At 42.0% G+C, this 25,337-nt stretch overlaps 1 protein-coding gene across 4 annotated transcripts in view; it reads left to right on the top strand.

The window, feature by feature from the left end:
• plxna1b (plexin A1b) overlaps positions 1 to 25,337 on the top strand; it is a 197,189-nt gene that overhangs the window by 44,717 nt on the left and 127,135 nt on the right. For all 4 annotated transcript variants that reach the window (XM_078248071.1, XM_078248069.1, XM_078248070.1 and 1 more), the window contains exon 3: positions 8,217 to 8,399. In XM_078248071.1, the coding sequence (XP_078104197.1) occupies positions 8,217 to 8,399 (183 nt within the window). The remainder of the gene's footprint in view (positions 1 to 8,216; positions 8,400 to 25,337) is intronic.

Below are 25,337 nucleotides of genomic sequence, written 5' to 3'. Positions count from 1 at the left end.
CAAGCCAATGTATCAATCAATCGAAGATCAATCATAGCAACAACAAAAAACGAGTCAATCTCAAGCATTCATTTTTTTTTTTATGCTGCATGGGCTAGCTGTTCCATGACCATCAGTGTCAAAGGTGAGATTTCCAGATATTTCTGCTGCTGGAACTTTAAGTTATCAGTGTACGTTGAGTCTTGTGTGTTTTGTCGAGTCAGCATAGCTGCTGAGAGGAGCATGGCTATCAGAGTTACGTCCTGTGGTGAGCTGCACCCTAGAGACTAATTACAGCAGGATAGCAGATGCAAATGTTGTGACCCATCCTTTTACTTATGGCTGATAAGAACGCACACTATCGGAGAATATTATACTGACTCACTGAATGGGATGCAATAGAGAACACAATGAGTTCTCTTTATTTCTTGGATCCTGGATTCGCTCCCAGATACAGTTTTGCTTTGCTGTTAGAGGTTCCAACACACATTTTGCACGCCATGAGCCCACCTTAAGCAAACTGAGCAGATTTTCATTACGTCGTTTCAGAAAAGACAAGTGGAATTGGCCAGCTCCTAACCTTATTAAATCCATCATTATGAATATCATCTAATGAGCGTAACTCACTTGTGGTCTTTGTAAAACACAGTCCTATTTCTGCAAACCTAATCTAAAAGGATGTGCTGGCAAATGCGTTTAAGTAATTAGACCTGATTAATTGAGCCGGAGTTAATTGACAGTCTAAATGAGTTGAGCTAGGCGACACCGATCAGGTGGGTTGCCTTAAATGTTTCTGGTACTAATGAGTCATGTCAGGTTAATATTTGGCTATTTGATTTGAAAATCGGAATTTGCTAATTTGTATGCAGGGTACTCTTTTGATTGCATCGCAGTGGAATGTGTGAGCTAACAATGTCCCACCCACTCGGTGCTCAAGTGTCGCTCTCATACCATTATTAAAGGACAATAGAAAACCTTTTGGAAAAGACCACATGCAGAATGTGTTTAAGCTGCTTAATTCACTCGCTCTTCTCTGACCGCTCTCTCTCTCTCTCTCTCTCTCTCTCAGGAGTGTTTAGCTCAACAAATCCCCATCTCTAGCACCCCTCTAATGATACTAATTGTCATTGTAATTATGTATTGATCTGTACTATGTGTACGGGTGGTGTGTTGCATACATCATTATCAGGAGTAATCAGAGAATGTGGGGCAGGGGTTGTGCCTGTATTGCGCATGCTAATAGTCTCGGTGTGTTTGTTTGTTTATTTCAAACGGTGTTTTTTTTTTTTTTTTAAATGCCCATATATGCTTCCAGCTTTATGGTTGGGTTCCCATGTAAATGAGCCGAATGTACGCCCACGCAGCCAGTAGAGGTCTACTTTTCATAATCATCTACCAGTCATACATGAGGTTTTTCGGTTTTGTGAGTTGAAGCGAACACCTGCTCTTTTCCACCAACATTCTGGTTCCTATATGGTGTTCCTGTATAGATACATAGATTACATTTCGATGCTTTTTATATATATATATATATATATATATATAATTACTTGAACTTACATTTGGGTAACACTTTAACACATTACACAACACATTATAGCCTATACTTTTTAACTGCTGCTTAATTAAAATTCTATTTTATTTCAAAATTGAATTGGAGGATAAACCCCTTGAGAAGCACCATCTCGTTACAGTAACAAGGAACCATTTGAGTTTCCTAAAATATCTTTTGCTGTGTGAAACCTTTAAATCTGCTGAACCACTCTTCCACTGCTGGTCACTGAGCATTTCCGTCTGAACATTCGGAGGTTAAGTACTTTGCCTAAGGGCACCTGTTGTGGTTGAGGATGGAGGGAAGAACTGTGTTACTCATTCACTTTCCCCACCCACATTTCCCAGCTGGTGTGGAACTTTGAACTGACGATCTTTTGATCTCAGCCCTCTTTATGTCAGCTTATATTGGCATCGGTTTATTTCCAACAGACTGTGTGCTTCTTTGCATGCATTTACGGGTGTAGTTCTTCCTGTTCATACTCCATACACTATATAGTTTTCCTCCTCTGTCTCTAACATTCAGTTGGATTGTGGTCTTAACATGTGGTGACAGATTTTGGAAGCAGCTCTCTGAATAGGTGCCAACTCCTTGAGGTTTCTCTGTCTGCCTGGAGTGCACTCAATATGCCCTGCAACCCATGAATATGGAATTGGTGCAGTCATCTCTTTTTCTAAATTATTGATCAGTTCAGGATCCAATAACATATTCTAGAAAACAGCTACAGCATCTTGGAAGGAAACAATTCATGAATTGTAAATACTTTGGACTTCTAGTCTTGAGTTTTAAATCATCAGCCTGTAGAAACACTGTACTTTTCCCTCAAGATGTTTTTAATGCGTCATGCATTTTGTCCAACACCTTCGAGACACAACCATCAAACACACTTTATGTCCATGGAGCGTCAGTGACGTCAGTGATGAGACTTTTACATTTTGTTATCATAAACACAGAGGTTGTTTTCGACGTGTGCAAGTGTGTCTGTGAGTTGATTTGTGCTTGTTTTTACATCCATATGCTGTATTTTCAGTGCATGTGATGTACAGTGTTCTCTTGGGGATTGCTGTTTATTGGCACAAAGCAGCGATGCTTTGAAGCAGTGAAGTTAAATGAAGTGTTGGCTTGCATCACATTAGTATTTTGTATTGTTTATTCAAACCATATCATTTTGCATAGCTATTCATATCAATAAAACACCAATGTCATTACAGTGATATGTATGTATGTATGTGTGTGTGTGTGTGTGTGTATATATATATATATATATATATGTGTATGTACTGTATGCATGTATGTATGTGATATATATTTCTCAGCCATACTTATGTGTAGTGTGTTTGTAATATCTTTATGGCAGTCTGTGGTTGTTGCCCGTTTTCCAACAATCACTGAGCCCGGTAGTGCTGTACATTGAAAAGACACACACACACACTCACTCACTCACTCACTCACTCACACACACACACACACACACACACACACACACACACACACACACACACACACACACACACATCTGCCAATATACTCTTAGTACTGTGTGTGTATCTGTGTGGGAACACTGTGAAAACCATCATCTGATATGAAAACAAGGTGGAAAGCTACAGAGGAACTGCTCCTATTGGTGCCACATCATTTTCGTTTCCTGCTGTCCACTTCTTTAATGTCTTTCCTGTTTACACACACACACACACACACACACACACACACACACACACACACACGTTATGTTTAAGACTGTAAGAAATGGGTGCTTGTCTGTTGGCTTGACAAGGAGACAGCCTATGACTAGTGAGGAAAGCGGCGACACACACACATGCTTGCCCGAACGAACACAGGCAACCACACTCAAATGAATTGCAGGCTTGTCTCTAAACCATGCTGTGCATTAATATCAGCCACTTCTGTCCCTCTCTCTTATGTCCTCTCCACTCCTTTCCAGCTCTTCATGATACAAAAACATATTTTTTTGTGTCTTTCTTTCTGCACAAACAAGTTTTTATGGAGAAACATAGCGCCTGTTAATGCCACGAGCTGCCCAATGAATTCACGTTGCCAAATGAACTAGTGTTTTTGTGTTTGCCGTACATGTTTTCCTTAATAGCCATACTTCACAGCAGTGTGGTCAAACAACAACACCAAGCTCCTGTACATAAGCCCGTATTGTATTCTGCTGTTTCCATATGTTTTTCTGAATGTAGGTTACTATTGACAAATTCCACTTGAGGTCGGCATGCTATGTGCCTAGACATATTTTCTTGACATACTACGTTAAAGAAATGGCAATCATAGGGGAATGATTATTCAACCATTTCCTCTAGTGCGGGCCAACCAGCACACATCTGTAAGTCTGTTATTGTGGGCTGTGTTGTGTGGACACGCGTGTTTGGTGCCATATGAATGACTACATTTCATCGTTTTGCAGTGTGAAGTGGCTGAAGCAGCTCCACCCAGGGTAAACCACCACAGTTGTGGCTATTAGCCAGCAACATTCGACTAGGTGTTTCTAGAGACCACTCTGTGTGTGTGTGTGTGTGTGTGTGTGTGTGTGTAATCTTCATATATTGTATCAGCAGTATCTAGGCTACACATTTCTCTGTGACCATGACTATCAGCTGACAGCTCACATGTACTGTATATACACACACTGTTAGTACAATGCTTCACTCTCAGCCTGGATATGAACAGTTTAGGGAGATTCTTTCAGTCTGGGTATGCAGCAGAGCTTAAATTATTTGTTGATTAACCGACCAGTTGATTGGCAGAATATTAATTGGCAACTATTTTGATCATCAATTACCGGTTTTAAAAAAAAATTAAGAAGTACACTGGTTACAACTTCTCACAAGTGAATATGTCACCTTGGGCTTTGAGAACTTGTGATGGGCATTTTTTGCTTTATTTGCTTCATTTATTGGCTACATTTTATAGCCAAAGCAATTGATTTTTTGATTGATCAATAATGAAATTAAGCATTGGTTGCAAACCTCATATGCAATGTACAAATGTACAATAATGTTTTAAATAAAAACCTGCTTCTTTGTGAAATAATAGATTAAAAGTGATTAGAATAGTGGTAGGAAAAAAAGCATCATTAGCTCATGTTTTTAGTTTTTACACACTCATACCCTTTTTTTGGGAGAGGATCTTAAAGTGCTCATAATATCTTTATTTTCAGGTTCATAATTGTATTTAGAGGTTGTACCAGAAAAGGCTTACATGGTTTAATTTTCAAAAACACCATATTTTTGTTGTACTGCACATTGCTGCAGCTCCTCTTTTCACCCTGTGTTGAGCTCTCTGTTTTAGCTACAGAGTGAGGCATCACACTTCTATTCCATCTTTGTTGGGAGTCACACATGCGCAGTAGCTAGGTAAGGACAACTAGCCAATCAGAAGCAGAGTATGTGGGTGTGCCACGCAAGCAGCTAGGCGAGCATTATAACGTGTGTTATAAAGTGACGCATGTTCGTCACGGAAGTAAAGGCTGGACTACAATAGAGCTGTTTTTGAACAGTGTTTTCTGTTGGAGATGGTAAGTGCTTTTGGGGTGGACTTTAGGCTTTTTCACTTTGTAAACCTATAAACATGAAACAACAAACACACAAAAGAGAGATATATAACACAATAAAGGAAAGGGGGGAAAAAGCCAAAAAGCATAATATGAGCACTTTAAGAAGAAAAGACCAAGCACCAGTAAACTGCAAATCCACAACTTTCATTCAGTGCGACATGCACCCCTTGAAAATCTAAACGAGAAACCTCCTTTTCTGCATTTGTAAGAGCCTGCTGCCAAAGTCAGCTGAAGGTTGTTGGCTTAACTCTTTCATCCCTGACGGAGTTCGGCGTCTTTGAAAACACTGCAGAACATTAAATACGTTCTCCAGGCAATAACCCTGCAGAGACCACAGGGGCAATATTCTTTCCATACTAAATATCATCTCCTATTCACATGGGGATCTTTTAGTGCCTTAAATTGCGGAACCAACATTAGAATTTATCCTCCATTAAAATGCTTTCCAACCTCAAGGGAAATGCCATTTATTCCATGCTGATCCATGCTGTTTAAACCTTCTAGACCTACAGAAATGCTATAGCACCTTTACCCTCCAGTGCCCTAGAGAGACTTGTATCAGCTACTTTGTGTGTGTGTGCGTGCATTGTGTGTGTAGTGGTGTTTTTTTTTTAACCCTTATGGACTCTTGGGGCTGCTATATAAAGTATTTCCGATAGTGAGTCTCTTCCATAGAAGATGGATTAACCCGTTTAACTTGTTTTCCTTAGGCTCTGACGGCATTGGATTGCTTGTGTGTATGTGGGGGGAGGGGGGGGGGTTGACTCTAGTCCAGATTGATGGATTTCTTTCCCATGACTATATGGTTTAAAATTGTTGCCCCCAGTTGTATTTCATATTAAGACGACAGGAATTGTTTTGTTGCTTGTAGCCAAATCTGTGTGTACAAGCAGAAAATAACAGGGAGGCTTTGGTTGAATGTGTGACTTGGGGGGTGTGGGTGTGTGCGCGTAGGTTTACAGGTCCTCACATGGGTTGTTGTCAGTGTGTGTTGTGGTGTCAGTTGCCTTTTGTTCAGTGGAAATAAATTGCCCCAAAGCGATTATTTGTTACAAAAAAAGATGTTTCAGGTAATGGCTGTGTGTGTTCCTGTCTCACACACACACACACACACACACACACACACACACACACACACACACACACACACACACACACACTTCAAATAAAAATGTCTTATTTTCTTTTTTTCTTTGCTTTTACCTTGTCACATCATTGTGCAAAGGAACAAAAAAGGAGAGCAAGAGAGAGCAAGCTCTTTGTTGACTCCATTTAATAGTCCTTCCACCCTGTACACACACTCTACACTCTTTGGAGAACATAATGCAGGTCAAAGAGGTGTGCTCAGGACAGAAGAAAGAGTAGCAACTAAGTGAGAGATGGAGGCAGAGGTGGACTTGCCGAGGAGGGATGGATGAAGAGGGAGATGCAAAGCGATTAGGCGAGAAGGGATGGATGGATGCAGGTAGAAAAGGACAGGGAGGGGATATGGATGTTTGCTTAGTTACTGTATCAGCTGAAAGGAGATGGAGAAAAAGAGTGAGAAAGTAGAAAAAGGGAGAATAACGGGTTATTGACATGTGCTGAGCTGCAGGCAATTTAGGCAGATGGGGAGGGAGGGAGAGTGAGTGAGAGGAGTGTTATCTTTTCTCCTGTGTGGATCAATCAGATGATGTAGTGATAAGACTGTGGATTACTCCGCCATTTACACACTCCCAGAGAGAGAGAGAGAGAGACTCACATGCATCTGTTGGCTCTGGTTGACACACTGACGCCCATTGAGTTTTACACTTTAGCAGTCAGTCAGCAACCTCGCGTCTGACACGCACGCACACACACGCACACACACACACACACACACACACACACACACACACACACACACACACGCCTGCACTCTTGCACTCACACACATTTGGTCTCTGTCAAAAACAGTTTTGCCACAGCAGCATCCAATAAGTACTTTTTTTTTATTAACACACAACGTTGTTTATTATCAAACATTGGGCTAGTAGCTATTACTTTCATTTTCTGTCATTGAAACAATTATTTTCAAGAAGGTGATAAAGCGTCAGAAATGTCCATCACAATTTCCGGGAGCCCAACAATGATGAATTTACAATGAAATGAAACATAGAAAAATGTGGAATTTTCACATTTGAGAACCTGGAAAAAGTTAATATTTAGCACGTGGGTGTTTCTTAAACAATCGGTTATCAAACTAATTGTCAATTTCTGTCTGTACAAAATGTGTCGGTTTAACAAACCATTCATTGTCTGTGGCACTTTAACCCTAATTCATTGGCAACTGATTATGCTCTGTGTTTGTGAGTGGTGAGTGGTTAAGGCATCATATGGGTCAGCGGATTGCCTGGGGCGATGGGCCCCTCGTGACACTGGAATTTTCCAGATATTGTCACATGGTCACCAGCATTACCGCCATGTCACCGCCGTGACTGAAAATGCTGAAGGTTTTGCACGGTGGGATTCTGTTCTGAGAGAAAGAAGGGTGTGTTTATGAATGGCTCATGTTTGAATAGGCTGATTAACATGTAAGATAATCAAGTAAAAGCGTGGAAGTTAGATGATGCACCTATAGCCCTGTCTGTATTCCCGCTGTGATATGGAAACAAGTATCAAGTGGACTCTTAGATGGCTCTGCTGGTTTATTTATATGAGTAGCTTCCTTGGAAATGACTGGGCTAAGGCACTTGATGTCGTAGGTTTGATCCGGACCTTTGTTATATTTCATTCCCTGCTCTCTCCCAGTACTTCTCTCTATACTTTGAACTGTTTAACAAAAATACGTGCTTCAAAATGCAAAAAAGGACATTATTTGAAGTGTACACTGTGAATGTACAGAATCAGAAAACTACACAAGATATAATAGACTTTGTGGTGTTCTAGAACATTTAAATACACAATTGACACACCAAATCTAATTGACCCAACCCATAGAGAGCGTCTCGAACTACTTAAATTTGTCTTTTTTTCTTATTAGGATACAAAATGAATACTATAAAAATAACATTCTCAGAATCAATCAATGAAAAATGTTATTCTTCCGTCAAAACTCTTGTCTGATTGTTGTCTTTTTTTTACTTCCTCCAGCCCCTGCAGATAGACGATAACTTCTGCGGCCAGGACTTCAACCAGCCTCTGGGGGGAACCAGCACCATCGAGGGCACGCCCCTCTTCATCGACAAAGATGATGGCATGACCTCGGTGGCGGCATACGACTACCGTGGCAACACCGTGGCTTTTGTTGGCACGCGGAATGGCAAACTGAAGAAGGTAGGAATATATCATTCCTACCTTTTTAAATGCATTAAAAAGGCAAAATTAAAAATCATATCACATTTTTTCCTTATCATATAAATTGAATAAGCCAGTGGTGGTTATTGTTCACTTAACGAACTGTATGCTTGCAGCTTAATTGTTGTTCATTTACACAAAGCACTCTGCAGGCACTTTTTACACTAAGATTAATACAGTCCACAACTCCATTTTTCTTGCTATTGGCTATTTTCAACAGGGCATTCAAGTGCCTGTTTAAAACCTGTTCGTTTAACAAGCAATTTAAAGCAAGTCTGTGGCTACTCCCTCATCGATTGTCATGTTAGTCACGTCACACATAAAATGTTACTGCTGTATCCCAATGCCACGTACCGCCTCGCCTCTAATTTTAAGAGCTTGCCTTCAATCAATCCAACAGCTATGACTGGTGAATGGCTTTTCTGTTCTGGTCAGCTGTGTAGTGTGGATTAATTCAGGTGGCTAGATGTACGGTAGGACAGAGAGAGAGTGGTGATGGATGGATGGATGGATGGATGGATGGATGGATGGATGGATGGATGGACTTTTCAACTTTCTGTGTTCTGGTACAGTCTGACTTTCAGATGAACTCTGCTTGATCTAACTTTGTATGTGTGTATGTATATATATATATATATATATATATATATATATATATATATATATATATATATATATATATATATATATATATATATATATATATATATATAAAACATAGTAGAGCAGTTAAGTAGTGAATTTCTTAATGGTTTTTGTGGTCTTTTTTTTTTATAGATATTTCCACACTAGCTGTTTGGGATTTGTGTCAACATCAGACACACATTTTGACCACACTGATGCATCTGTTTTACCCTATTGTGTTGAAGATATTCTTGGTTGACATGGCGATTGTATGTTAGATGTACACATTGTGCCATAACTAAGTTTCTGTCGATGTAACATGCATGTGTGCAACCTGGGTATTCGTTCGTCATGTCTTTGCGCGTGTGTGTGTGTGTGTGTGGGTGTGTATCCAGTCTATGGACGATGGAGCTCTCGGGGTAAATGGTACCTCATTAGAATTCACCCTGTTTTCCGCCCGCACTGCTCAAGACCTGTCATCCATTCAATATTATGAATGTATAATCAGCCTGTGTGTTTGTGTGCTTTTAATGCGTGTTTGTGTATGCACGCCGTGTTTGTGTGTTTGTCACACACGCTTGTGATGGCATGGATTTGTTTGTGTGTGTGTGTTGCAATGTGGAGCGAGAGACAACAAACAATACAGTGTTGACTAAGATTCAGCGCTGTGCATTTGTCAAAGTGACACCCATTCACTTAGCTTGGCAGTAGTCCCTTTATTTATTTAACTATCGTCTTTTCTTCTCTGCTGGTGTGCACTCTGGTTCAGGTGTGTGTGTGTGTGTGTGTGTGTGTGTGTGTGTGTGTAAGCAATGCTACAGCAGGTTGTTAAGGTTTGTTGTGTAGGTGTGTGTGTAACAACGGAGCCAAAGAGCCTGCAGTTCTTTTGGCTGCCTTCTGCTTTAGACAGGAAAAAACCCCCAAAACAACAAGAAATCTGGTCTTGGAAAAAATTCTATTTGCATAGAAGGAACAGTATCTAAAACCTGACATACGAGCACATGCACGCACGCTAGAGGTGGGAATCTTCACTGATCTCCCGATTTGATTCAATTATGATTATCATGTCTTTGATTCAATATCTCGATGCATCACGATGCGTCAAATACATTTTTCTATTAAAGCCATATAGGATATTTAATTCATAGCTTTTCAAGCTTCAAAAACAAAACATTCTGTAAACAGAAAGGTTGTTAGGCCTGCATTAAATTGTAAACAGAAATAATCGATTATGGCCCGGCCGATTATCGATGCAGCATCGTCCATGTCCACGATTCGATGCGTCGATTAATTTCAACACCTCTAACGCACGCACACACACACACACACAGAGACTCACAGAGAATCATAGCAGTGCTAGAAAAAAATAACAGTAAGGCAGGAAGAGAAAAAAGGCATGCATCCTCTTCTACTCTTGTGTTTTTGCGGGTAATTGTTTCCATAAGTATTTTGTTATGTGTGTTTATTATCTTATCAGTAAAATAAGGTGTTTGAGTCATCAGGAGCTGTTTTTTTGCATGAGTGTGTTTTTAGCGTTTGATGCTTTTGTGGGAGTGCGTGTAGACCATAATGCCACGGTGGAGCGTGTTCCTATTCCTACACTTTCCTCTGGAGAGCACTAGCATTGAATGCTGTTTATATAGCCATGCCTGAGGGTGAGGAAGGAAGAGAGGGGTAGAAACAGGGAGAATATTTGTAGGATGGATGACTGTGCTTAAAGGATTGTTTCTGTCTTACTTTGAGAGTAAGAAAGGGGAAGGATTGACAGAATTTGAAAAAGCCAAAACACTGTATTTGCAGGTACAAAAATAATGGGAAAACTTTAATGATCATGGCTATATAGATAAAAAATAAACAACCTTAACAACATTATTTTACCTGAAGCATCTCACCATTTGTAATTTGGCTGGACAAGAAGTGCTTTAATATCGTGTCTTATCTACACTCAGTCTATTTTTAATCGAATCTAGTGCTCAAGGTTGTCCAGAGCAACAAGACGGTGACACAAACAACATGTTTAATGCACTAATGAAGTCCCTCTGTGCTCTGCACACACACACACACACACACACACACACACACACACACACACACACACACACACACACACACACACACACACACACACACGGGACACTTTAACTAATGAGTACTGGTTTGATGGGACGATGGGAGAGATACAGGAAGAGGAAGGGAGATGGATAGATAGGAAGATGGAGCAGATAGAGAGAAGAGCAAGAGCAGGCGGAGGAAAGAAGGAAGTGATGAAGAGACCACTGGTGTAATGAACTAATTCCAGCGGTCACCTGAGTACCGCTGCGGTCAAGGACACAGCGGCGGACCGGCCATCCACTGCACTTAATATTTAGGATTAAAAGCCTCTATTCCCTTTTGACGGTTTCATTTTTTTCTGTCTGCTTGGCTTGGCCTGTCATTGGTCACTGTTTGAGCCTGTTCATCTGTTAGCACGCTAGCTTTACATGCTGTATCATATCTTACTTTCTCCTTTTTATGTCATCCCATTTAAAGAAACACCATAACTAAGCTGCCTCTGTCTGTGTTGTAAAGCAGTGAGCAGATGGACCTTCAAGTGATTCTTTCGGGCCACTTCTGCACTTTTAAGGGGCTGTTGAGCATCGACAATGAAAGGGCATTCACCATGACCCACACACACTTGCACACATATACACAATCTCAATAGGTGGCCGAGGACACCAGACAAAAGAGAGGATCCTAGTCAATAATCCAATACCTATTGTATATGCTTGTTTTGAAACTGCACACACATTTACACACAAACGCACGTTAGGATTCCTCAGCTGCGCCCTCCATCAGGGGGCCGAATCGGGCCATCTGCTGTGTGTATGTGGCCGGTGGGCCAGGTGGTAGGAGCCTCCAGTGCCCGCTGTGTGCCCATTGTGGCCGTGCCAGGCTCAGGTGGATGCGCCGGCAAGTTGCTGCCATTCGTCTGATTGGGGCATCAATGAAGCAATCTCAAGGTTTCTTACAACAGCAGGAACAGTCAGTTCCAACATAAAACTTTAATGACTAGTGTAACAACAACAATACACACTGGCAAAGTAAGACTATTGTTCAAATATAAATTTAAAAGTTCATCAATGCAGAATTAAAGTCCTTCAAACTGTTATTCTTTTAAACTGAGCGCAGCAGAGTGCCTGTTGCTTAGTGTTAAAGTCTAACAACTAAAAGATAACATGGTTGACCTCTGCACCAGCCAAAGTGTTCCCATAAACTAATTAGCATTGGTTCTGTTAAGGTGTCCTTGAGCAAGAACATGAACCCCTATCAGCCCTGTCATCAGCCAAGCAGCGTCATTCTAAACATGAACAGTGATAGGTGGGATTTGATATGTAATAGCTGCTCCATGCAGTAGGCCTCTTTAAGGCACAGTTGGTTTTTATGAAAGATGGTTCTTGACATACTGTGAGTTTGGTCGCTAGTTTTATTTGTTAAAAACTATTATAAAGATAGGCAAGATAAATAATAAAAAATAATAACAATCTAAAACATGTAATTAAATACTTACAGTAGTTGACCATTAAATCTGTTTTTGTGTCATCTTTTACATCCACTGTGTTTTTATAGTAACTACGCTGGTCACGTCACGGGGCATTTTAGGGGTTAATAATAAGTGACAGTTTGTCGTTTCTAAGTGTATATTGCTGTGTGGAGTCACTGATGTATTCCACTGGGACTGCCGGTGTCACCATCAGGAGACCATGTCATGGCCTAATTGACTGATGATTGTTATTCTACTGGTGCATAATGCTGCCCTGTCAAACTCCCCTCTGTGTGTGTGTGTGTGTGTGTGTGTGTGTGTGTGTGTGTGTGTGCGCACGTTTTTGTGGTTTGCATTCAAATGTCTGTGTCCACCTCCCAGCCTTTATAGGCAGGACCTCCACCCAAAAAGGAACAAATAAACACACTGTGGAAACACTAATAATATTTGACCAGGGGGAGGGATGAAGAAAAAAAAAATGTCTGTGTGTTAACTCTTTCTATCGCTCTCGGTATGCGTGTTATCTTTCTGCTCGATGTAATTTTAAACTGAAAATCCTAACTGGAAAATATGCTATAGTGACTTTGTTCCTGTGTGAGTGTGTGTGTATGTAGTTTGTGTCATCATTTGGCTCAGCCAGCCGTGCCATGAGTTGTATGGCCCGGGCAGCAGCACAGAGGCTGGCTTTGTGCAGGCGTTTGGTAGCCCTCGGTCATTAGTTCACACAACTGCATGCGGTCACACACACACACACACACACACACACACACACACACACACACACACACACAAACGCAGAACGGATGAGAAAGAGACTGGGGAAATGGAGATGCAGAGAATGATGAAAGGGATCAGATACGACAGAGTGAATAGAATTTAAGACCAGGCGTCCAAGACGAAACAGATAATTTACACTTTGCATTTTACACTGAGTTTTTCCACTTAATTTAGCTCTTTCCCAGAGCACCATCAGTCATCCAATCTTATCAGGATGTTCCCAAATTAACAGCAAAATGTGTCATTTTCTGCGGCGGTTAGGTTTCTCTTCTGACAGCACAGCTTTTAAATTACGTTTTCAGATTACATACAGCCCTGTTAAGCCACAATGTGAGCGTGACAGGCCAAGCATATATGGTATATTTTTTCCTATCTCAACACAAGTGCCCTTTCTTACCATTCAATTTAGCATGAAATCAACTTAATCAAATGAACTAGCCGGCCAGCTAGCTTCCCGATCTGTGCAAGGTTTTGACAACGAGTGTGCCTTCGCATGTTTGTGTCCTGTTGAAGAATGTGGATATCGATTATCTCGCGTCATTGCCAGCTTGAGTCTTTTCCCCATCTGCTGACAGGTCCACTTGTGTGGCTAACTCAACTGAACAAAGCACACGACATCTCCCTGTGGACTCTCACACAGACACATATTTATACACAAAGACACACTCAAGCCTTGGAGGGCATCATTGCAGAATTGCACACAGTAAATATAAAATGCAGGTGTGACTTCAGGCCTCAGGTGCAACCACCTCTGCTTTTATCAGTTTAGGAGTAGCAGCCAAATAGATTGTTGGATATTATACGTTAAAAAAATGTCTAAAAGGCATCCATAACTCATTCTAACTCAAATAGCCACTGTAAAACTACAGTTATGAATAAGTAAAAGGAATCATTCATTGCTTCTTCACGTCACCTCTCTGCTTCTGTTCTCTCTCTCATTTTCTCTATTTGATCTGCTCCTTACATATTCTCTTTCGGCTCTGTCTATCTCCTTCTGTGATCAAATATTCCTCTCCCTGATAATAGCTGAGCGCTGTGTTCGTTGAGAGGAAATGTAGTAAGCGCTATTTTTCTCTAATCATTTTCTCTCATTAAAGAGAAGGGCAGCGCGCACACACACACACACACACACACACAGTACATAGTACAGTACAGACATCTAAATGTACACACATGTTAGAAGTTTGCATGTAAAAGTACATGCACAACCTTGCATAGGCACTTTCACATCTTACAAAATGGGTTGTAGCCCTTAGGTTGGGTAGACAGTAATGAGGGGTCTTCTTAAAAGATTGAATGCCACCCACACACACACACACACACACACACACACACACACACACACACACACACACACACACAAATCCACCCACGCAGTCTCATTAAACCAGTGTCCCTAACTGAGCCTCATTTGCCATAGTGATCCATATTTCCTACCTGACTACCAAGCACTGGTGACATTAAGGGACACTATGAATTACTGCAAGTTGATTCAAATGCAAATCTTAACAAATGTCTCTTAAACTCAGCGCCAACTATTACTGCAAAATGTTCAAAGCTAATCACTTTTAAAGCGCAGGATAAGTTACAGTGGGCTCCTTTGTTAGCTAATACTATTGATGAAAACAGTTCAGCCCTTGATAATCTCAGTGCGCTAATGCACTTTAGCCCGTCCAACAGCGTGTGACTGCACTGCATGGCACTCATTCACTACCTTGGCGTTCCCATCCTAATTCATTACTACCAGGGGTTAATGAGGCAAAGTAAAGAATAGAGGAGAGAGGTAACGAAAGCAGTGAGAAAAGGAGACAAAAGGAAAAGAGAGAGCGAGGGAGATGAATAAAAAATGTACCATGCTAGAATCCATTTTTAAGGGAAGATTAGTGGAGTCTGGATGCAAGCTGGGATGCTCACATGATCATAGTGAGGACAAGGCCAGCCTGTTTCTAGGTCATCGCCATTAGACATCTTGGGATAGAACATCAAAGAATCCCTGCTTTTCTTGCAATGTTACATTTGTTTAACTTTTTTAGTATTTCTGTACATTTTACTCTCATATGTCAAGTGTTATAATTCCATATTGAGAAATATAAGGGAAGGTTTTGGTCAGATTAGCAGCAAATTCTCATTGGTGGTGAGATGGAGCATGATTTGTGCTCGTAGAGAGGGAAGTTGTGGGTAGAGGATTTAGTGTCCTGGCATATCTCTGTCCATGCCAACATGTTCAGCCAACAGCACACCTGGTGGATGGCGCAGTGCCAAGGCTCCATGGACACACTCACTTCTGGCAACACACACACACACGCACACACACGCACACGCACACACACACACGCACACGCACACACACACGGTGACACCAGAAGGGATGTTGTATCCCGAGCTAACAAGCCAAAATAAGCACACTCGTGCAGGTCTATACAAACTTGGACACACACTGGGGCACGTTGGAGTGGTGGCACAGTGTCCAGAGGGTTAGGCATGACTGGCACAGCGGGCATAGATTACCTTTGGCACACAGTGGCTGTATCTACATACAGGCACACACATGCTCACACAACGTCTTGCACGCTCATTTCCTTGCAATTAAGCCCAGCAGCTCAAATTATATGCTTTGGCTTAGAAAGGACTGTCTTTAAATGACTGTACAGCTCTCCACAAGCCCTTAACAACCGCACTTGGAAGCTACATAACCCTTTAGCCATAAAGTGGCAGGAATGATCAACTGTTTACAGAGAGATACACTTGCATGGAAGTCAGACATGTAATGGAACAAGACACAGCACTTTGATGGTTCCCTTAAATCTCTAAATAACAGGATGTGAGAAGCTTCTTCATCTTCATTATACCAAATTATGAGTGTAAATGAGTGTAAATATGTGAGTTACTATCAAATTAGCTAATCTACTGTGAAGAATGCAGACAGCACTAGACACACATGCACACTCCTATGGGAAGCGACTGTAGCGGGCTTATCAGATTACCCATTGCCAAGCTAATAGATTCTTAATAGATTGTTTTTGATTAGTTCCTCTGGTTTAGTGATGTTAAGATGATTAATGTTTGTGTGTATACAATCAAATACATGTTTGTGTTCACCTGCATACATTTGCTTATAGGGTTTTATTAGTCAACAGATAATGTGATTACTGGAATAATTTTCAGTTTGTTGTTACAATGTGTTGCCACATGGCTATCATATGCTTTGGAAGCATTTCAGGGCCACGATGTTCGAGCGCTGGGCATAGAGTTCGCTCTCTCTCTTCCTCATACACACACCCTTGAGATACACACACACACACGCACACACACACGCACACACAAACAAACAACTCCAAATGCAACAGCTCCCTGTTTTCATCCTTCTCACACAGCATCGTGGCGTCTCCCGCCGTCTTAACTAATTACCCCCCCCGCCCTGTGTCCCCCAGAGGGAAAAGCCTCAGCCTGGAGCCTTTTCACAATGTTAGCTGGCTCTGTAACTTGTCCTCAGCCTGCCTGTCTTTAGCCTGCACGTCTCCTGACCACTGCTAGCCATGTTGCACTGACCCTGTGGCTAATCCTGTTAGCATAAGAGTTGATGATAGCCAAGCGGAAAGCCAATCCCCCATGCTGGTCTAATAACCTCTGGCTAATCTTTAGCGTAACAGTTGGCTAAAAGGAACTCAATTCAGTTTCTTTGGCTCGGTTGTTATTAGTTCATTGTGTGCAGGGCAGCAAGTCCACTCTAATTATTCAGTTGAGATTTCATTTAGTGCTAATTAAGAGGAGCAACTTGTTTCCAGCAATGGCTTAGGTTCTTGTTTTTAGCGTTAGTGGAGCTAGCATAGAAACAGCTAATGGCTCCATTGTTGGTGCAGCTGACCTTGTGGCTTTACCATTTCCATCTGCTAAGCCCTTAAAAATTAAGAATTAGGCATTTGTGTGAGTGTTGCTCACATTCTCTCTGAGGGTTATTTCTTTTTCATCGCCTCTCTCTTTTCTATTTCCCTGCATTCCTCCTCTCCCCATCCAGAGTGTCTGAGAGAAAGAGAGAGCTCATCGTCTCTTCTTCATGGTAAAATATTTATCCATCCTTTCCTTTGGTTCAAATGTTTCATACTGATGGAGTCTTTAATTAGTCATGTATGCATCTATCTCTCTTCTCGCTGTCCGTCTCTTGTTCCCCCTTCAGTTTTAGTCTCTTTCACCCAGCCCCTCTGTTTTCTCTCTCTTTGATTTACTCAAACCATTGCTACTCTCTTTCTGCTCCTCTCTTTCCTCCATGGAATTTGTCATTAGCTGACTGACGGAGCTGATTGCACCTATTCCCAAGGCTAGCATTTGTTTGTGCGTCTTCTTTATTTCCCTCCCTCTTCCAGTCCTCTCTTTTACTCCTTCCCTCCCTCGCTCCCCACCCACTCTCTCTGTCTTTCTCTTTCTCGTCCCTTCCTATTCTCACTTCACCTGGCTACTTTACACCCCTCCTTTCTCCACACCATCTCTACCATAAAATGGTCTTAGCCACAAATACTGGTTTGTGTTGCTGAATTAGCAAACCAAGGTACACAGACCCTCCCCACAGTCTCTTCCATATCTTCTCTATAACCTTAATTGCAGAGTGCCATTCTAAATTGGCTAACACCAATTAAGCCCTCACCATTATATTTAATTGGTCATTTAGCTTGGCTACTGGTTGAATGAAGCATCTCCCTAGAAATGGTTCAGTTGGCCTCCGACAGCACATGTGGCCATTTCAGAGACAGGTTCCTCCTCCCTGTGGGTTTTACAATGTTCTGGCCAGCTACTGACACTGCCAAGATGGAGGGGTGTGTGTGTGTGTGTGTGTGTGTGTGTGTGTGTGTGTGTGTGTGTGTGTGTGTGTGTGTGTGTGTGTGTGAAATGGGGGGGGTATTCTCCCCTGTCTCCCCTCCCCTATCTGTCACCTCTCCCTCCAACCATCCTCATACCCCTCTCCTTCTCTGCTCATCCGTCCATGTGTTGCTGGTGGATTAGGCTAATTGAAGCACTGCAAACAGGGTCCCCAGAGAGAGGCTACACACACACACACACACACACACACACACATTTACACTCAAACACTCATTAACGGATGCAAGTACACAGGTGCACACCATAGGAAAAACGGGCAGGAAACATGAGAACTCTGCATGAACTGCAGCAGTTTTTGCATGTGCAGTAACTAAGGACACTATACATTACAGTGATGGTCATTATATGGTCCTGTTAAAGCATCATGTAAATACTTTATGGGCTGCTTTCTTGTATTGTACACCAACTAAAATCCTCTTCAGTGCATTTCAATGGATTTTTGTAGATATTGAATTATTTGTCATTAGTGAAGAAGTCCATGTAGCTTAAGTCCATGTAACCCCACCCCACTGTTTGATGCTAACCCTGCATCTTCAGCCTGTGTTCGCTCCAAGCTTCAGCCTTAGGACTCCCAGCTGTGTCATCATCCATAAGAGCCTTGTGCTGTCTATTTATGGGTCACTGGCAGGGAAATAGTGGCCCAGAAACAACACCAGACCGTCTTACTTAAACCTTGGGGTTTTTGTGTGTTTATGAGTGTGTGTGTGCGCATGAGCTGAGAGAATACGGTTTCTTTCTGTAGTGTAGCAGTTAGGGTGTTTTAAAGACATGATTGGCAGAAAGTGTTGGGGCCATCATGCAAATGTACCAGTATTCATGTGGAAGAAGTCCGCACATGTACCGTGTGTGACTACGCACTGGAGCTTGAATGTGAAACGCATAAATGTCCCAGACACAAAAAAGAAATGGGCAGAACAGATGAAAGGAATAGCAGAGGATGGGCGGAACCCCTTCATCCTGTCATAGAGAAAGACAGGAAGAGAGGGAACTCTGTGTCACTTGGTAGGAATTCCTTCCGGATGTTTCTGCTTTCAGGATATTGGATGTGTGTCTGGAAAACTGCCTGCTTCCAGGGAAACCTATTGGATTACTGATAACCTTGGAATGGATAGGGCCAGCACAGAGGGTGTGTATAGGAGAGGGAGAGGGGGAGAATGCGATGAGTGCATTCTTCCTCAGTTGGCTTCCCTCTTCTTTTCCCTTTTGATTTCTGTTCTTTCTCTCACTCAATTGTCCCTCTATTGTATTTCCTTGTAGTTAAATCAGTGTCGGGTCTGACGTTAAATATGAGTGTACCTTTGGCTTTCATTGTTGCCTCTAAATTGTCCTCCTGTGCCGTTGTGGAGGTATGGCTTTCAACTGCACCGATGCCCCTGTGAGAGACCTGTTTTATTACTCTGCAGAAGATATCAGAGGGTTTTGAGCACACAACAATAAACACAGTCATACCCGAGCACACACAAGCACACACCCAATAATAAGGCTCCAATAACATAGGGGTCTTTACTCCAAGTTGTCTCCAAATCCCCCAGTGGTGGGCCTGCTCCTCGGTTGCCATGGCAACAGTAGTCAGGGCAGCCACGTCTGGCGATAGCGAGGAAGAGGAAGGAAGAGAGAGAGAGTCACAGGGAGCATTGATGTTTGTGGTGCAGGCAGGGGATTGGAACACAGTCACAACATTGAAACTGGGTTGCTGCAACATTGCTGAACGTTAGCGCTCCATACAGCAGGAGCACAGTGGTGGGAATGCAGTTTGAACTGGGATTGGAAATAAGTGGGCTTGTAGGTCATGCTTACCCCTGTGTGTGTGTGTGTGTGTGTGTGTGTGTGTGTGTGTGTGTGTGTGTGGAGCGAAAGAGCAGGAGACAGAAATGTGAGGAAGAGCGAGATTAAAACTGCAGAGACAGCACACTCGCTCATTAACTCCGTCGACATGTTCATTCTTTCTTCATGTTTGTGTGCTCAGATGAGCTCTGTGTTTGTGAGGACATGCTCAACCATGCACATCACAGTGGCTGCAAACAGGATTCAGTCTACACTGAACTATTGCTTTGATATAACATTTGATTACAACTGCACTATAGAATTTTGACTTAAATACGTAAATGTTCCTAGTAAAAACTTAATAAAAAGTGGGAATTATGTAATATTTGACAATATAATAATTGTGAAGTGTGTGCCCCCCCCCCCCCCATTGCCAGAAAAAATATGAAAAGAATTACAGTAATGGTGTTGCAGGGGGAATCTTTTTTCTCCTCTCCATATATACAGTACAGAATAGTGCCGCAGACACTGGATGCACGACAAACAGGCAGTTAGTGTCAGGACTCCGATGGAAAATCCATAGTTTCATTACAGGCCCAATGGTATGAATGTGACCGGGAGGCGACCAAAGCTCTATCATGGGCCCTACGGGAGCCAAAATGGCTGCATTTAGTGACGCGGTGGAGGGAAGAGGAGGCAAGAGGGTCAAGGCTGCCGCTGGGAAAGAAGTGTGTTAGAGAGAGGGAGAGAAGCAGCCAGATAAAGTTCATGTGCAGTAACTGGTCCAGCTGCAATTGTACCCTACTCACCTTCTTTCTGAGACTTTTACCACGCCGTCTGTGTCAGTGTGTCACGGACCTCACAATAGGATTTGACATCAGTGCTGTGGGTCACAACATAATGCCATTTATTACACATATCCTTGACAGAATTTCCTAGTGAGGTTATGTAACCTACACAGTGCTTCCTATACTAGACAATTTCGATTGCAGCAGTGCCGATTGCTGTTTGCTATAGTCCTTTCAAATATAATATAATATACTGAACATTCACAGCTCTTTGTGAACTGTAGTCAGTCACACTATTAATGTCATGCTACTGCAGTGATTTGTCTTGAATATAATGCTGACTGTATACTCTTGCATACATTGTTAACATAAATCAATTCTATACTCACCGGTACACTTTTTTACATTTTGCTTGGTATGACTACTACCATGACATAACATGATACTACTGGAACAGACATCTAAACATTTAACATCACCGTTATGCCTGGTCCTAAACTCATCATACAGAGATTCCTTTGCGAAACCCAAATCACAGTAGCCTTTTCTTGCATGCATAGCTTTCACTTTTCCATCATTAAACATTAAGGAGCACATTAAAGGCACAAATCCACTTGAAATTATTGAAATGGGCCGGGATGTGAGTTCATTTGGAAGAAGGCAGCTCTCAGGAGCTCTTTGCTGTTGTTTGTCCCTCTAGGTGATTAGAGTTAAGGCTTTAAGGGAAATTAGCTTTCGATTGCTCTTTCTGATAAAGTGGTAGGATTGTAATTGTTAGTGACCTCCAAGACCAGAAAGTAAAGATCAGGTGAGACATATTGTCCACAGTAATGTGGATTGATTTGAAAATGTTTATTTTCAGAAAGTTTTGTGTCCACATAATGCTTAAACTGTAAAAAAAAATATCTCTTCTTCCTCTTTCAGTGGCATCTAGCAAGCAACAAAATGGTGTATTACAACCATTATGTAAACATATCTACAAATCCAGCTCATACATATATATCTGTGTGTGACTTAATTGCAAAACTTTATAGACCGTTTTCAGTTTATATATTTTATACTGTATTTTTTTTTTTTTTATCACCCAGGGTTATGCAGGGTTAATCTTGTGGCTCCTTAACCACTTGGGCACTGTCATCATCCATTCCTCCATCCACCTAACCCATCTCCCTCTCTGGCTCCCCTCATGAATTGGCAGCTGTATTTTTGTCACACTTGCACTTCCACGTGTACCTAACCAGATGATATAATGTCAAACCTTGGGAAAACCGCCTGATTCCTCTGAGAGGAAGAGTCGAGTGGGGAATCACATAGGAGAGCTGAAACAGGGGGGAAGGAGATGAGAGGAGAGGCGACACACACACACGCACACACACGCACACACACACACACACACACACACACTTAATCAGACTGATTGCTCGCGGCCCTGACTCCTCTCATTGCATCATCTCTCTAATGCATTGGTCCTGCATCACACTCTCCCGCTGTGTGAGTGTGTGCCTGTGTGTGGCAGTTTCGAAATGCAGCGTCCTCAGTAGACTGGTAAAAGCCACAAGGGGCATGTCCTGATTTTATGAAACCTTGAATGTTGGACCAAAATGTGTGTTTGCGTGCTTGTTTACAGCCTTCTGATTCACATTAAGTTAAGTCTGTTAAGTCCGCCAGTGCTAATATGTGTTAAACATTTATCATGGAGGGACTCTCTTCAGAACACATTTTGTATAGAGCCAATTTCATTAACAGTCAAACCTGAATTCAGTGAAACAGTTTGGGGATAAATAAATGGAGTATTGAATGACTGGATGCCTGGATAGATGGATGTAGTAGCTGAACAAGTGAGTATGCAGCTTTTAAAATGCACAAGCAAGCTTTTTTTTTGTTTTTGTTCTCAAGCATTAACATATGCATATTTCTCAGTGCGGACTTAACTGACGTACATGTTTTCTCCAACCCCTTAGTTATGACACTCTTTGGAAACACATACATTGACTCACACAGATACACACACACACACACACCCTGTGACTTGTTCTTCATTCCCATATCCTCTCCTCCGAGAGAGCGGTGGAGCCAGGAGCAATGCAAATTGAGTAAAATGTTCTGGAAAGTGTCTTTTCCCACTGGGACTTCTTAGCTCCATCTCTGAGTTAGCACTCTGTGTGTGTGTGTGTGTGTGTGTGTGTGTGTGTGTGTGCGTGTGTGCGTGCGTGCGTGCGTGTGCGTGCGTGTGCGTGTGTGTGTGTCCATTTCTCCCAGGCTGCTGTGGGTTACAAACCATCTTCCATGGGATTTTAGGGTGGGTAGAGAGAGCGTTATAGCAAGGTAATGGTGGAAATTGAGGGCACCTTTCTGTAAGACCTTACCAATCAGCTGCTAAAAAGGCTTGGCTAGCGGTCAATTTGACCATCGCTATAGACAAAGAGAAAAAGACAGTTTGAAGAGAGGAGAAAAATAAGGAGAAACAGAGAGGAAGGATTAGAGAGAAGATGAGTTTCCGCCAGAGGGAGATATTAGTGGGCTTATCGTCTGATATTTTCTCAGTGATCTCAGTTCACAGCTCTTCAGAGACCCACCAACTCATCACCTTCTAAGTAAGGCCTACAGTCTTTACTCTACAACCATAATCCACAAAACGATGACAGGTGAAAGATCTCAGATTATTTTGTAGATACTGCTGGTGACTCACAGGAACCACAGATTTCCCATTTTATTGCTTTCTTTGTCTTTGTGATTGAAAGCTTACATTATCTTCCATAAGCTGCTAAACTTGAATGACTTTGAAAATATGCCACAGTATTGACAATACATTTAACTGCCAAACAATAAATAAACAAAAGTGAAAGAAATCAAAATAATCCAGCTGCTGTTGAAATCAGGTTTATCAGCTTGTAGCAGTTTTTTGAATGGCAGAAAAAGTCTTTCATTACAGTGCCTAGTTCCTTCATCGTTGAAGCACTGCATCACATGCCCTCCTGTGGGAGTGAATCAAGTTTACCTCTAGATGAACTCGGGAAGTTGGTATGTTTTCTGGCATTAGCTGTGGCTCCCACCATGTCCGTTGCGGGGGTTGTATTGTGCTGGTTTGAATTTATTGCCCTCTCTGCATATGTGAGTGAGTGTGAGTCTCTCTCTCTCTCTCTCTCTCTCTCTCTCTCTCTCTCTCTCTCTGTGCGCGCCCTGTTAGGGCGGACATTGAAGCATTGCCCTTCTGCAAATGGGCCGTGGAAAACCTACAGGTTGGACCATCTGCCTCTTGCATGTGTGGGTTTGTGTGTGTCTTGTGACTTTTTTTCCTGAATGGAAAGGTATCGTCTATTCAAAGTTTGTGACCTGGCCAAGAGCAATTTTCCCAAGTACACACACAAACAGTGGATTTATGCAGCGGATGACACAACACACTTGGCATCGGAAAAAACTTGGAGGATGCAGGAGAGGAAGACAATGGGAATGTGATACTTAGTTTTACTGGAAGCGACGCAAAGGAGGAGGAGGAGGAAGAGGAAGAAAAGAAAGGCAAAGAGGGAACCTTGTAAGAAAAGGCCAGAGAATGGGCAGGGTTTGAGAAGCAGAGCTGTAAATAGTTTAAGGCTGGAGGGAGGAAATGAGTGAGATAGGGAGCAAAAGAAAGTTGTGAATGTATTTGTGAAACAACACAGACGCAGTCTGTCTTAATCTTCAATCACTGAGCAAGCAAACATCACCATAAAGCCAAGTGAATTGCCTTTTGAAAACATGCAAAATCATATTAGTATCAGCAATATTGCATTTTAAGGATGTGGGATACATTTTCGTCGGGCACTTATCTCAACAGCCTGGCAAACGCAGCACCATTAGACATATTTACATCAAATCCCCTCCTCCTCAATACATCTCCCCTGTGTTGTCTCCCAGGAGGGAACCAGCAAAGTGTGTGTTTTTAAACGCAAAGGAGTGAGCCACGCCATCTGTAATACACTTGTTTCTGGAAATAAGAATAGAAGTCTAATTGAGCTTTTTAATTGTCCTCTAAATCCTGCTGAGCACCCATGCTGCTGCTTAATTGTGTGTGCATGTGTGTTTTGCGTGTGCATGCATGTGTCCGGTCTGTTGGGACGCGAATGGTTCTGTTTGTGAGTGGAGAGAGTGATTGAGCGAGCATGCAGGCTCCTTCTGTGTATAATGAGCTAATAGCAACGTGTGGTTACCCTTTGAGAAATCTATTAGCGTGCATTTTGTGTTTGTAGTTTCTGAAAGTTGTTGTGTGTGTTTACATGAGTCAGGAAGCAGGAGAATGGGAGACTGAGTAATAGCTATCCATGCTGGGCTTGGTACGTCGTCTTCGTTCCTTTTTGGCCACTTTGAAGCTATATTTTCGCCTGATTGTTTGCCATTGTGGCAGTTCAATTCTCTTTAATGTTAGCCTAATCTAGTCACACAAATGATACATTGTATGGAATTAACATAGACTGAGTGACAGAGTGGTTAGTTAATGTCTCCATGGCTTCAAGTCGAGTCTGCTCTGATCAATATGCTAATTGTCTTTGTGTGTGTGTTTTTGTGGTTGTACACATGTGTGAGAGAAGGTAATCT

The sequence above is a fragment of the Sander vitreus genome, chromosome 4, assembly GCF_031162955.1.
Source record: "Sander vitreus isolate 19-12246 chromosome 4, sanVit1, whole genome shotgun sequence".
Lineage (NCBI taxonomy): Eukaryota > Metazoa > Chordata > Actinopteri > Perciformes > Percidae > Sander > Sander vitreus.
This window is presented reverse-complemented; position numbering and strand designations above follow the sequence as displayed.